Source organism: Ictidomys tridecemlineatus, chromosome 8 (genome assembly GCF_052094955.1).
Source record: "Ictidomys tridecemlineatus isolate mIctTri1 chromosome 8, mIctTri1.hap1, whole genome shotgun sequence".
Classification (NCBI taxonomy): domain Eukaryota; kingdom Metazoa; phylum Chordata; class Mammalia; order Rodentia; family Sciuridae; genus Ictidomys; species Ictidomys tridecemlineatus.
In genome coordinates this window covers 1,333,451-1,347,009 of record NC_135484.1, presented here as the reverse complement: position 1 = coordinate 1,347,009, position 13,559 = coordinate 1,333,451, and the positions used below count along the sequence as shown (strand labels likewise).

Sequence of the window (13,559 nt, the reverse complement as noted above, 5' to 3'; positions counted from 1 at the left end):
AGGGGCTGTTGGCCACACCACTGGCTTTTTCTAAGCTGGGCATCTGGGGGCCGGCACCTTCAGGCAGCAGAGTCCCCGCCCACGTGTGCTCCATGGTTTTTGACTGACTCCAGGTGGAACCAGGTGGAACCAGGTGGCTTTTCTTTATTTTTAACACTTTTAGCTTCATGAATTGGACTGAAAATGACTTTGAGTAATGTATCGGTGGAAAACCCTGAGTCTTGGAGACTGTGCCACCTCTTGGGAGGGATCTAGTGCCTAAGCCCACATCGTACACTGTCCTCACACTCCTGCTCCTCCTTCCCCGTCCTGAGCCATGCCACTGGTCTGAAGTGCACAGCGCTTGCTCTTTGTGAAATCACGTAATAGAAGGAGAGGACAAGAGTGAGGCAGAGGCTGCCAGGGAGGAGCTGCAGGTGCCTCTTCCCGTCACTGGGGGACGTGTTCATTGTGTAGCCGAGGTAGTTAGGCTACAGGCATGTGACACGAGGACCAGATGCCATGGTTCTGTCTGGGGGAGCCCACCTGTACCTCTCACACGCTGGAGAGGTGGAGCACCAGGGGTCAGGCCCTCCAGCAGCTCTTCTCTCCCACCCCCAGGTATGAGCAGCCCAAGTGTGACGACAGAGCCCGGGCACACCCCGCCAGGGCCCGGGACCTGTTCAAGGGCCGGCAGCTGCAGGGTGAGTACTGCCCACAGCCAGTGGGCATCGGCCACCACTGCAGAGTCTCTTGCTGGGGTGGTGGGAACAGAGTCTGCCCGCTTCTGGGGCGCAGCACCATGGTGGATTGGAGCCTCACACTTCCTCCCAGAGGGCCGAGAGTTGGTGGCTGACTCAGGCCCACAGATTAAGCACATGGGCTGATTCTCAGGCTGCTGTCACTGTGGCTGCGGTGGGAGAAGATCCACCAAGCGTGAGGTCACACGCGAGGGAGGAGGAAGGACCAGCCTCACTCCAACATCAGTGTCAGCACTCTGGAACTCCTGGGTGCTCCTGAAATGCTTAGCCCAAAGCATGTTTCCCGGGCATTCCCTTAGCGCTGAACCTCAGCACAACATAGGGGGTAGTTTTAACAAAGCATGAGCTCAGTCTGTTAACAGGTAAGTCTAATTGCAAAGGACCATTTGAAACAAAATGAGGAAATGCATTCCCACAAGGTGCTTCTCAAGTTCTCTGAGCTCAGAAGTGCAGGGTATCTGAAGAGCCAAGAAGGGACGTGTCAGCAGGCATACCTGAGCCCTCAGGGGACCGAGTCCTTCCAGGAGTTGCAGGAGACAGGCACTTGCTGCCCAGGCTAGAGCAGCACCCTGGAGCCCACCGGGTCCCACAGCTCGCTGCACCCGGGAGGCAGCCAGTGCTCTGACGTCATGGGGTGGGCCCCATGCCTTCAGTCGCTCTGTGTCATCTCAATCTTTATTTCTTCTTAAATACCTCCAGATTGTCTCAGAGACCATAAAAACTGCTCTGTTACCTCCTCCATGTATGCTGTGTGTCTGATCTCAGTCTTGGATGGTCTAGATAATTCCCCTTCAAGAGCATTCGTGGTTCTTGTAGGATTTTACTGCCGTTGATAAAGAAGGTTTTAACTTTGCAGAGTAAAGTGCTTCTCTGCTTACAAATAGGCAGGGAAGTGCCCAGATCATGCTCACTCTGCGCTCACCGCTCCCAGGTCTGCTCGACAGCACCGAGGAGCAGTATGGCAGAACTGCCCCCAAGAGTTCTCTAGGCTTAAGGTGCTCTGGACTGAGGTGACCCGTTGTCCCCCACCTTGGGGGCCATCCAGGGTCCTGCTGTAGAGACAGGATTGAAGAGTCTGTTGGTGGCTTTATTTTTGCCACCCTGTGTTCCTCTGGGGGAAGGTTAGCTGCTCTCGGTTTCCCTGGTAGCTTCCTTCTGCACTGGGTGTGAGGAGGGGGCAGATACCAGGTGCCTCCCTCCAGAAGGTCTCCTGTATCTTTGGAGGTCCAAATTGTGTCTGTGTGGAGCCAGGGTGCAGCCCAGGCCTTCTGCAGGCCAGGCCACTCCAGCATGACACCCCAGCCCCTGAATTCAGGTGGTGATATGAGCAGGTGACAAATTTCTGAAAAAGAAATAACGAGTTTCATGCACACTTGTTGCATGGAAAGCCCTCGGTGAGCGTCTGCCTGATTGGCTGGTCTCAACTCTATTCTGGGGCGCCTGATGTACTTCTTAAAGGGCCCAAGGCATTTGTGAGCTGGTCTTCTGTCTTTGGGTAACGTGAAGCCACATGACTCCTGAACCTGTGCCCTGTAGTCCAGCATGAGTGTGGCCCAGCCTTGTCCCAGGAGGTCTGCCCTCCTCTGGGACAGGACACCGCTGGTCCCCCAGGGTGCACTTGGTAGGAAGGTCTTTTCGTGGAAAAATCCCACCCTTTAAGCACTAGATGGGGACCTGATTTGAAGACTGAAATGATCCTTCATCTTGTGCCAACAATGGCCATGGCTATGGAGAAACAAGAAGGGTACCCGGGAGGCGTGTCTGATGTCAGATGAGCCCCAGGGGAGACAGCACTGGAGGGGATGGGGCACTATGCTGGGACAGCCACGGTTCCTCTGCCAGGTACAGGAGGAGGACCCTGGGGCTCCTCGGGAAGGCTGCTGCCCGGGACGGGGCCCTCAGCACTGCAGACGTCCCACGCAGCCCCAGGAAGGTCAGCCGAGCTGTGCTCCAGGCTGTGGGGAGTGCTGCTCACGCCCACTTCATCATTTTCACTATTTGGAGATAATTATCCTTATTAGGTAAAAAAGCCAAGTGCGTCTTAAATTAACTCCAGGATACAGGCTGTTCTTGGTGGAGAGGAGAAATCTCTTTCCAAAATAATACAGCGACAGTGTGTAGGCGAGCACAAGTGACGTATAGGCTGATGTGTTTTCTTCCTGGTACACTTTTGTCTTGCGCTCCTTCTCTGTGTTCTGGTCAGCAAGAGCCCTCTGTCCCCCAGGTCGAGCTGAGAAGATTGCGCACAGCTCACTCGTTGGTGTGTGGGCTGCCAAATATCTATTCACATCTTCTGTAGAGCAGATAGCAGGTTTTCTAGCTTGTGCCAATGGATGTTAAACATGAGGCATATGGAGCAGACACCCAGGTCCATCCTGATGGCTTCCATATTGAGAGCTGGCTCTGAAGAGTCTTGGAATCCCTTGGTTTCCTGGTAGGGATGGCCTGTCACCTTGACAGACATCAAAACCCAGGGACGGGAAGTCCAAATACAGGCAGGAAGCTGCCCCCAGCCCCCTTTGCAAGCCTGTCTTGCTGTGTTCTGGCCTGGCTCTCTGCACTTGCGGGGTGCAGTGGAGAGAGGTCACCTGCACTCCCAGCTCCTGGACTTCTCCTGTGCTCTGGAGCTGGAGGGCCACGGGGCCTTCTCTGAGCCCGTCTGGGGCCGTGAGCTCGACTTCCCTGCTGAACTGCGGCTCTCTCCACTTCCCGTGGCTCTCAAGCTGCCTTCAGGACTCGGCTCTGCAGGATACCCTCGCTGGCCACCACCTATCACACCTGCAGAGGGAAGATGAGTTGTCCAGTGTCCCCCAGAGCCTCAGGGGCCCAGGGTCGGGTGATGAGAGCTGAGCCTGAGGACAGTGGTGGGTGTTTCTTTCCCCGTCCTGTGCCGACTGCCCTCTGTTAAGCAAGGTCAGCAGGCCTGGATGTACTAGCCACGGGTTTTGATTGTTTCAAGGGCCCACAGAACCAGGTAAAGGAAGGGGCCGCCAGGGGGCAAGGTGACCTGAGCCCGCGGCCTGAGGGCAGAGGGAGCTCCCTGTTCCTGAGGGCCTCCGAGTCCTTCCCCACAGCGTAGTGTGCAGGGGTGTGGCCTGCCAGAGAGAAGGTGCAGGCACAGGCAGGGGCTGCCTGGGGACAGCACACCAGACTGACCCCTCTCCACTCGGGAAACACCAGCTCTGAGGAGGTGGCTGGAGAAGTGGTGTCAGAGGCCTTGTCTTGGCAAAGTCAAAACAAGTCATCTATGGCTTGGAGTGTGTGACTTCCGTGACCTGCACTGCAGGTGGTTTGTGCCCTCTGGCTGCCTCTCAGGTGCGGTTCCAGCTGGACAGGCAGCTGCTGTTGACTGGCCTCTGCTCGGCCAGCCTGCGCCAAGGGGGCAGTGTCCTGCCTGAAGCGTCAGCTCCTGACACTGGCTCAGCACTGGGTGTCCTCGCATTATGGGCACTGCAGCTGGCGCCAAGCAGGGAGCGAGACACTCGCACTCTGTGACAGCTACAGGAGAAGCTTTGGTCACCGTAGCCTTTCTTCTCCAGTAGTCGGTGACACAGTGGTGTTCTGTGGGCACGTGAGCTTGTGCCTGGGGATGGAGGTGGGTCTCAGGGGCCCTGGTCAGCCTCCAGACCACTGCTGCCCTGGCTCTCCCTCTGGCCAGACAGCTCTCTCCACATGCTCTGGCAGGGCATCCCTCTGAGACAGACTTCAGCGCAGCCCAGAGCCGCTCCGTGTCCACAGCGTGACAGACGGAGACCTCCTGCACCGGCAGGTGTGACGACACCCTCCAGGCACCTCTTGGATTTTCCAAGCAATAAGTTAGCTTCATTCTAAATCACCTCCTAAGGTGATTCCTGCCTTGCTGTGAGCGAAGCTCAGGATGTTTTCCTAAGGTGACCAGACCTGAGCCAGGCGTTTGCGGGCGCTGCGTGGCACATGAAGGTGCTGGTTTGCTGGCCTTCAAGACAGACAGGCAACAGCAGGATTGTCCTCTGTGGCTGGAGGCTTCAGGAAATGAGTGTCAGCATTTCCTCCTTCAGTGTCACCCTGTAGGGCGTCCTTCGTCTGGTCGGGTGCCAAGGCTGCCATGCAGCTGGGCTGTAGCGAGGTCTTGCTGCCTCAGATGCACGTCCTCTGGTCTGAGAAGGTGTCAGCTGCAGGAGGCCGTGCCCCAGGTGTGCCCAGGGCGGCGCATCCTGCCCTCTGTCTCCAGCACAGACGAGGAGGAGCAGCGACCTACCCCAGGTGTGGACTGGCCACAGAACCAGGAGCGTGCTGGTGTGACAGGACACTGCTCTTGAAGGCCGTGGTGACAGTGTGCCTCAGAGTGCCGAGTCGGCATCTCAATTTGTTGGTTCCTGAAGGCCAGGGTCTAGTCTAGTGTGATGCCTGGGAGACCTGGCCTTCAGCACTCATTTACAACTGTATTTTTGATGAAATATAAAATTAAGTTTGTGGAAGAATTCAGCCACTAAACCCCTCAGAGGGCAGTTGTATCTTTTAGAAAGCCCCCCCCCAAAAAAAATAGTGGGCACAGGATTCATTTTATCAAAGGAGGACTATTGTCGGCAAGAGGCCATGAATCACCTGTGTAGCTCCCACCCTGAAGGCCTACAGCCAGGAGCACCTGGGCCCGGGCCAGGGCCGTTGACATGAAAGGTGGGAAGGTGTGAGCTTGGAGACCAGCACCGTGGGACCCCTGGGCTGCACCTCCCAGGAAGCTCCTTTGAAAGACGGTTCTCCTTTGAAAGCCAGAGCTGCTCGGAACACTGCATACTAAACTTTCTGGTTTTACCTTTTCTGTAGCTGTGCATGTTTCTCTGTTAAATCGATGAGCAGATGTCTATTGCGTATTACGTCCTAAGCCGGGAGGCAGGCCTGCAGGACAGCCAGCGGGATCCCAGCCTCAGTGCCCTAGAATTGGCGTCCTCAGAGACCAACACTGCAGGTGACAGGAACCCGAGGGGGGAGGCTGCTGTGCACCGACTCCGCTTGGTGTCTGCAGTGTTGGAGTGACCCAAGGTCCCCCCGTGAGGAGCACCTCGCCTCACCCCGTTAGCACTGAGGGGCTCCTGGGCAGCTCAGGGTGCCAGCAGGGGCTGGGGAGAAGACCCCCTCTGTACGCAGCCTTCCAGCCTGGGACCCGCTGGCCCAGCTACCCCTGGAGGACACTGGCAGACCAGTCACTTCCCCTGGAGCAGGACAGGACTAGAGAGGGGCAGGCTGATGGTAGAAATGGAGTCAGCTTTGTCCTGAGAACCTGCTTCTGGAAGTCAGCTGCTCAGCCCAGACCAGGATGCCCTTGTCCATGAGCCTTTAGCAGGACACTTGGACATGCTGGTGGCCACAATGGCAGGAGCTGCTGGAACATGGGTAACCTGAATCGCAGAGGCCTGGCACACTTCTGGAGGGCTCTCCCTGGTGGCGTGATTCTCTTCTGACTTGCTGAATTGAGGACAATCTAGAACCAGGACTGTCGTCTGGCAGAGCAGGAGGTGTTGGCAGCCCTCAGCCACCCTCAGAAGCCCCGGCAGGACATGCCCACGGCCACTCCTGCAGACTGGCTGCCAGCTTTCAGTTCTCACCCGAGGCCCTGCCGTTCTCTGTGTGCTTCCTTATTCCATGGATTGCTTATCACGCACCCCTTACTGCCCGGGATTGAGGTCCCCTCTGTTCCGAGACGCTCTCAGATGTCTCAGAGTCTGCCCCTATGGAGTGGCACTGACAACACTGTCCCTTAAATCCATGCAGGATCTAACCAGCTGACAACGCTGACTCATCTGTCATGAACTGTGGCCTCTGATGTGCTCTGAGATATTGTCATTCAGATGCAACATAAGGGGAGCTTGCTGCAGTTTCTCCCACGGGGAAGTCTTTCTGAAGCAGAGAGGAACAAAATGAGAGAAGGCTGTGCCTCTGCTGCACCTGGTCTCCTCGCCAGCCTCCGCTGCCTCGGCTGCCTCCGCTGCCCCTCCTCTGATCACCACGTGGCTCTGTTGCTGATGCTCTTGAGGCTGTGTGCCAACTCCTGTGCTATTTTTTCTAAATTTGCCAGCCCTAACGTCCAGTTCTGCATGGCTTCTGGCCACCACTGAATTCCTGACTCAAGTTGTGCGAGGCTGTGCTGTCATGAGAGCCAGAGTGCCATGGAGCTGGGCCCCACCAGGTGTCCCCCCTCAGTTCAAAGCCTCTTGCCTGGTGCTTCTCACACCATCTCCTAGCGCCTCCTCCTCCACAGGAGAGCCCAGCAGGCAGGTGCAGGTGCTGCAGCCACAGAAGGCATGTGAGGAAGAAGTGCAGGGGCGGCCTGCAGGGCCAGGGCCACGTCTCCTCCACCACTGAGGCCGGGCAGCTGTGGGAGGACGGTGCTGGTGTGAGTGAGGATTAGTGTCCTCTCTACTCATCTCTGGGCTCTCCCGTCCATGGCATATCTGCACACAATCTTTAAGGAGCTGTTAGGAGAGACTCGGGAAGCCATCGAGGTCACCGTGCAACCTTCTCAAAGGAGTTCACTCATGTCTGTTAAGGGATTCAGGCTTATTGGTTTGGCTGAGAAGTGGATCATTCATTTTTTATTTAAAACAGTGATTCTGGCAGCAGCTGAGATGCACAAGGCAGGGTCAGGCGGGGGAGCATGTGCGGAGGCCTTGGGGGCTCTTGGGCCCTGGTGAGGGGGCTGTGGGCCAGAGGAGTCAGAGCCGCCCAGCACTGGGGTGGCCGGGAGGAAGCTCCGTAACTGGTTAGTCTCATCTAAGCACCTCGGGGAACATAGTCGGCCACCCTCTGGGCTGGCCTCTGTCATTAGGAGTAGACAGTGGCCACCAGAGCCCTGGCACAGCACAGGGTGCCACTGAGCGCCTAGAGGGCACCGGAGCTGAGGTCCTGGAGTCGCACAGTCCTGAACTCTTGGCAGGCTTGCTCGGAGAGGAGGCTCTGCAGTGTGGGTGTACACGAGTGAGCTGTGCCCGCGCCGTGTGCCCTGGTGACTGCAGTGACCTCCAGCTCTCAGATCCTGCAGGTACTCATCAGTCACAGTGCACATAGGCCTGCTGAGGCGACTCTCGCCAGGACCAGTTCCTCCGGCCTTATTGCAAGAGCAGCTTCTAGAAACTCCTGTGATTTCTACAGAAGCAAGTGAGAAAGTTGTTGCACGGTGCTGACCACCTCCCCGGATGCCCAGAACGCAGCCAGGCAGGCACAGGACACACAGAGACAGACCCCGGAGTCCCCGCCCAGCACCGCTCCCTGCAGGGTGGTGTCGAGACCCAGCGATGTCAGGGACTTGCACAGGCCAGGAGGCCCGTCCTCCATGCCGCGGACCAAGAGCCGCTCCTGACTCTCCTCTCGGTGCTCCTGGGACTCAGGCTCTGTTCCCCTTGGCATGTGCTTGTGGTGGTTTCGTTTTTCACATTCTTTACTCTTTATTTACACTGTGGGCTCAAACCTCATGGCAGACACCTCACCACACGTGTGGCTATCAGAGGCTTGCCCCTCTGCAGGACAGGAGCTCTGGCCTCTCCTCGCAGACCGTGAGGGGTTGTGCACAGCAGAGGGGAGCAGCGTGATTTGGGCTGAGGTGGCTGTGCCTGTCCACGCCGCCAGCCTGCTTCTCGGCTCTGCAGTGTGCAAGGCACTGTCCAGTGCCCCTGGCCAGGAAGGCCAGCCCTGGGCCAGAGCAAACAAACAGACAAGCTCTGGGTTTTCTCACCCGAGCCATGGGCCTTGGAGCAGGAAGGGAGTCTGTCTGTGCTTTGAGCTGCCCGTCACGGGCCCCTCTGGAGTGCAGGCTGCCTGCTCCTGCTCTGCCTGCGTGCACATGGCCAGGGCTCAGCTGCCGTAGTAAGAAGACGGCACCCACCAGATGCTGCCAGGGTCTCCATGGAGACCACCAACTACGGGTGGAGAGCGCGCAGGCAGCCCTGAGGCACTCGCTCTCCTGAACACCTCCCTGGAGATCTCTGCCCCCTCCTGGGCACGGAGCTTAGCATGGCACTGCCCAGGGCCCGGCCTCATCCTGGCACTCATTCCCCCAGCTGCTCATGGTGGGTTTTACAGTCTCAATCTGCTGTGGCGGCTGTCTTGAGGGACTCGGTGCCGTCTTGAGGGACTCGGTGCCATCCTGAGGGTGACATCAGGCAGGGCCCAGGACAAATCCTGTGCAGAGACCTGGCCCTCGGCTGGGGTGGGAAGGGGCTGGCCATTTCTTCCTGCTCTGTTCCACTGGGAGTGTCCTGGGGCTCTGCTTGCTTCCCGAGCCATAGTGGTCATAACAGGGCTGCCAGAACAGTGCCCCTCTCTCCGCTGGATCTTGGAGGACTGCACATGCCATATTTGGTCTCATTCTTCTTCCGAAACCACCAGGATATGGGTGGCCCTCTTTCCTGGCCTCATGGGTGACGTCCTGCCTTCACTCTCTGACATCCTGATTGCCCCCAAGTATCCCACTGTTCGCTTCTGATCCTCCCAGAAGAGCAATCATCAGGACGGAGCTCCGGACTCGAGGGCATGAGCAGCTGGGTGCCCACGGCCTTGTCTTTGAGAACGTCAGGTTAAAGTGACCAGTGTTTCTTCTTTGGCCTCTGGACCTTCTCTTCTCCAGGCAGGAAGAAGCTGAGGATCATCCGGAAAATGTGCCACAGTCAGATAGGCCCTGAGCTGGGGGAAATCCACATGTGTGAAACCTGTTGACGGCCCCTTCGGCGGGGGTGCCACCCAGGCCCCCTTCTCAGAGGTTTTGGTGTATGTGCCCCCATTTCTTAGTCTCAGGGAGCAAGTTGCAGGACTGAGAAAAAGGGAGCCCCGGGGGAAGCGGGTGCGTGCTGTGCACAGAGCTTTCTAGTGAACTTCTCTCTGCGACGTGGGCTCAGGAGCTCACAGGGACACAGACCTGGGCCTAGTGAGGAAAGTGTGAAACAAGTTGTGAGCTCTTGGCAGGCTTGCTCGGAGAGGAGGCTCTGCAGTGTGGGTGTACACGAGTGAGCTGTGCCCGCGCCGTGTGCCCTGGTGACTGAAGCGTTGAAGGTGGCCCTGCGTGATAGCCTCTGCAGAGGCAGGACAGCAGGCTGGGTGGGAGGCAGCCCCCGGGAGTGTGGGTGGGCAGAGGGCAGCAGGGCATTGGAGGCCCAGGTGGGAACGCAGGAGGCCTTTGGAGAGGCGAGTCCGTCGCTGTGGCATTGGTTGCGTCACTTTGGTTTGAGTGTGCCTTCGGCCATGAGCTTTGCACTCTGGTTGGGGACACTGGGAGCCGGCCATGCCATTGAGCCCACTGTGTCACTGTGTCTGCGCCTCAGTCACCTGTTAGCAGAGAGAACACAGACACCCCACCCCAGGTTGTTGTGGGTGGCACAGGGCGTGTCTGTGCGTGAGGTGGCACACAACAGTGGCTGGCGATGACAAGCATTAGTGCTCACAGCCGTCTTTCTGGGGGCGTCCTCCTCAGGAGCCAGTAGATCTCAGTGGGCAGTAGGTCTCAGGATCTGGCCACTGCTTGCCCCCTACACGGCAGCTCTGGGCACCTAGAGAGCCAGCTTTCACCAAAGGGAATTTTTGGGAACTATTTGAAATACATGGAGAAACCAAAGTGAAGCCAAGCCACCAAGCTGGGAGCAGAGCCCCTGCCTGGTGCCTCACACTTTCCAAGGGTCCCGCTGGAGGACCCCAGGCTGGCGGCCACTGAGGGCCACAGTTATTTTGGAGAGTTTCCTACAAAAGTGCACGACTTACATGCTTCTCGGTGTCACACACAGGGCCCTCTGGACTCTGGTCTCTGGGTGCTGTTTGCAATCAAGGAGGGCAGCCCTGTGTGGCGGGTCACCTCGGATCACCTCGGCCTCTCTGACAATCGTGTTAGCCCTGACCACTCCGGAGCGTTCCCTCTGCACAAGGCTGCTGTGGTTTTATAAACAGGACTACATTGTGTTGGCTGGAGGGATCTGTGACCTTCAGGTGCTCACGGGTGAAGGACACAGCAGCCCCACCGCCTCAAGGGCACTCACAGGACAGCCTTGAGCCAGGGCACCTTGTCAGTCCTTGTTGGGAGAATCGGCTCCCAGGCCCTGGGGTGAGCCTCTGGCTCCTGGGTGGGTCCCAAAGCTCCCTCTGGCTTCCACCTTTAGGCCTGGTTTCCACGGGGTCATCCATCTACCCCGGGTTCCCAGACCCTCTGACCTGGTGCAGGCTCTGGGGGATAGGCAGGTCAGCGGCAGGACAGAGGGTCCACAGGGCATGCTCCTGACCTGGAGCGGAGGTCATGCACTGGGGAGGTCCGTGGCACTGAGCGTGGTGTTAGAGGAGGTCCTGAGGTGGGCATGGCGCACGCTGTGCTGGGGAGAAGCGCTTTGTCCTCCAGTTCTGCTGGGCGATGGCTGTGGCTGCCTCTAGGTGACCAGCCTCCCTTCCCGACCAGCGCTTCAGGTTCATCCGCCTTTATTCTGTCACCGTTGTAGGTAGAATGGACGGATGGCAAGTTCCATCCCAGGCAGTTCTGCAGGTCTCCTGGTCTGACACGGCTCCTCTGGTGCCAGCTGCCCAGGACTCACTTCAGGTCACTCCCAAAGGCACTAGATGATGGACACACAGACTTCGCCCACTCGTGAGGCCTGTCCCTCGGGTCAGAGGGCATCTTTGCAGAAAACGGACCCTTGACAGGGAAGCCACGGGGTGCATTTGCTGTGGGGCAGGAAGAGCACAGCTCAGGAGTGACCCCTGCGCCCCGGAGCCCTTGGTCTTCCATGAACCCCCTGGAGAGTGTCCAGCATGAGGTGCCATCTGGCAGGACGCGTGTGCCTTTACCCAGGTCCTGGGGGTCCTCTCCCATCACATCCAGGTCCTGGGGGTCCTCTCCCATCACACCCAGGTGACGGGGTCCTCCCCCATCACACCAGGTGACAGGGGTCCTCCCCCAGTCCCACCCAGGTGACAGGGGTCCTCCCCCAGTCCCACCCAGGAGCTGAGGGTCCTCCCCCATCACACCCAGGTGCCAGGGGTCCTCCCCCAGTCCCACCCAGGAGCTGAGGGTCCTCCCCCATCACACCCAGGAGCTGAGGGTCCTCCCCCATCACACCCAGGTGACAGGGGTCCTCCTCCAGTCCCACCCAGGAGCTGAGGGTCCTCCCCCATCACACCCAGGAGCTGAGGGTCCTCCCGCATCACACTCAGGTCTGGGGGTCCTCCCCCAGTCCCACCCAGGAGCTGAGGGTCCTCCCCCATCACACTCAGGTCTGGGGGTCCTCCCCCAGTCCCACCCAGGCAGACATGGGCTGCGTGATGCTCAGCACAGGTGGACAGCAGCAGCCAACAAGCACTGCCTGGCGTCCCCACCGGCCTTCCAGCACTGCCTGTAGGGACGTGGACTCTGTAACAGGCCAGTCAGCCTCTGCTCACCTTTGCCTTCCCTGTCCCAATGTGCTGCTGTGGGTGCTGTCCCCAAGGACCACTGTGACCATGGTGGACAACACCAGGTGTGAGATCTGAACTGACGGGGGCACCCTCAGCATCACGGGCATGGTGGGGGTGTTGGTGGCGAGGGTGGTCAGGGGTCGCAGTGCTGATCGTCCCTGGGCCTGCAGTGGACTGTGGCCGTGGGTGTTGAATCCTGCCTCCTATCATCTCGCGGGGGCGCAGCACCAGGGGCGCCCACACCTTGGAGCCACCCCTTCCCATGCCGTGTGTTTTGGGGCCCGGCCTGCTGGACAGAGGTCACAGAGTGGCAGGATGGTGGGCAGATGCCCTCTGCAGCAGCTTTGCGGCCAGCTGTCCCCAGGCTCAGAAGCCTCAGTGCACTAGTTCACGACAACGCACTGCATGTAACTAACCACACGCCAACACGGCCGCCTTGGCCAAGTAGAACTGCACTGAGGAGGCATGGGGCCCCTGTGTGCACTGACCCTGCAGACGATACTGGACCACAGGCCTCAGTCCTGAGAAAGGGATGGCTCTCTTTGAATGGCAAGATTAAGAAGTTTCTTGACCAGGGTCCCTCCAGGAGCTCCTGCCTGGGGCACACCGGAGCAGCCACAGGCTGCAGGGCCCATGAGGGCCCCAGGGAAGATGCAATAAGGAAAGCAGTGCTTCTGTCTCAAAATGCCTAGAAGGTGCTTAGGGAGAGATGGGCTGCCCTGCACGGGGCCTCTCAATTCCAAGCCATGGCCCATAGGTGGACACACTGGCCAGGTTCGTTTTGCAGGGAGACTTGCTAGGAAACACTTCATGCACCTGGTAAAAGCTGAAGAGATTTAGGGTCTTAAAGTACAAGTTCCAGAAGAAACCTCCCCCGTTCAGCTCTCCTCTATGGCGAAGCCCACACAGAACTTTAGGAAGGAAGGCAGAACCACATGGAAGCCCTCCGTGCTCCCTGGGGGAAGTGGGGTGTTCAGGAGACCTCTTCCCACTCCTCTGTGGCCACGGGAGTTCAGGCCGTGAGCTGCTTACTAGAGTGATCTGGAGACTGGGTCAGAGCTAGGAATGGCTCTGAACTTGGGTTCAGGAGGCCCTTAGATCCCGGCCGTCCCAATCCCAGAGCCCAGCTTCCCGCTGCCTGGCTTATCCTGAGCCAGGTTCCCAGGACCCTTCTTGGTCCTCCAGACCATGCAGTGGCCTCAGCTGGACTCCTCTGTTCCTCCACAATCTGTGGTCTGCAGAGGGCACCATGACACCTGCAGGGTCACATCAGACTGTGTCCCTTCTCCACATCTTCCAAGGCCCCTCCTTTCCTCAGATGAGTCCAAACTCCTGTCTGTGACTCATACGGCCCTGGACGTCTTGAGAGGTCCCTCGTGTCTACAGGTCACTTCCTGTGTTCTCTGTCCCTGTGGTCTAGACTCC

General features: G+C 58.4%; 1 protein-coding gene across 3 annotated transcripts in view; it reads left to right on the top strand.

Annotated features, from left to right (window-relative positions):
- Nucleotides 1-13,559, top strand: part of Smoc2 (SPARC related modular calcium binding 2) — a 140,156-nt gene that overhangs the window by 112,697 nt on the left and 13,900 nt on the right. For all 3 annotated transcript variants that reach the window (XM_078018678.1, XM_040283596.2, XM_005321441.5), the window contains exon 9: nt 601-683. In XM_078018678.1, coding sequence (XP_077874804.1) covers nt 601-683 — 83 coding nt within the window. The remainder of the gene's footprint in view (nt 1-600; nt 684-13,559) is intronic.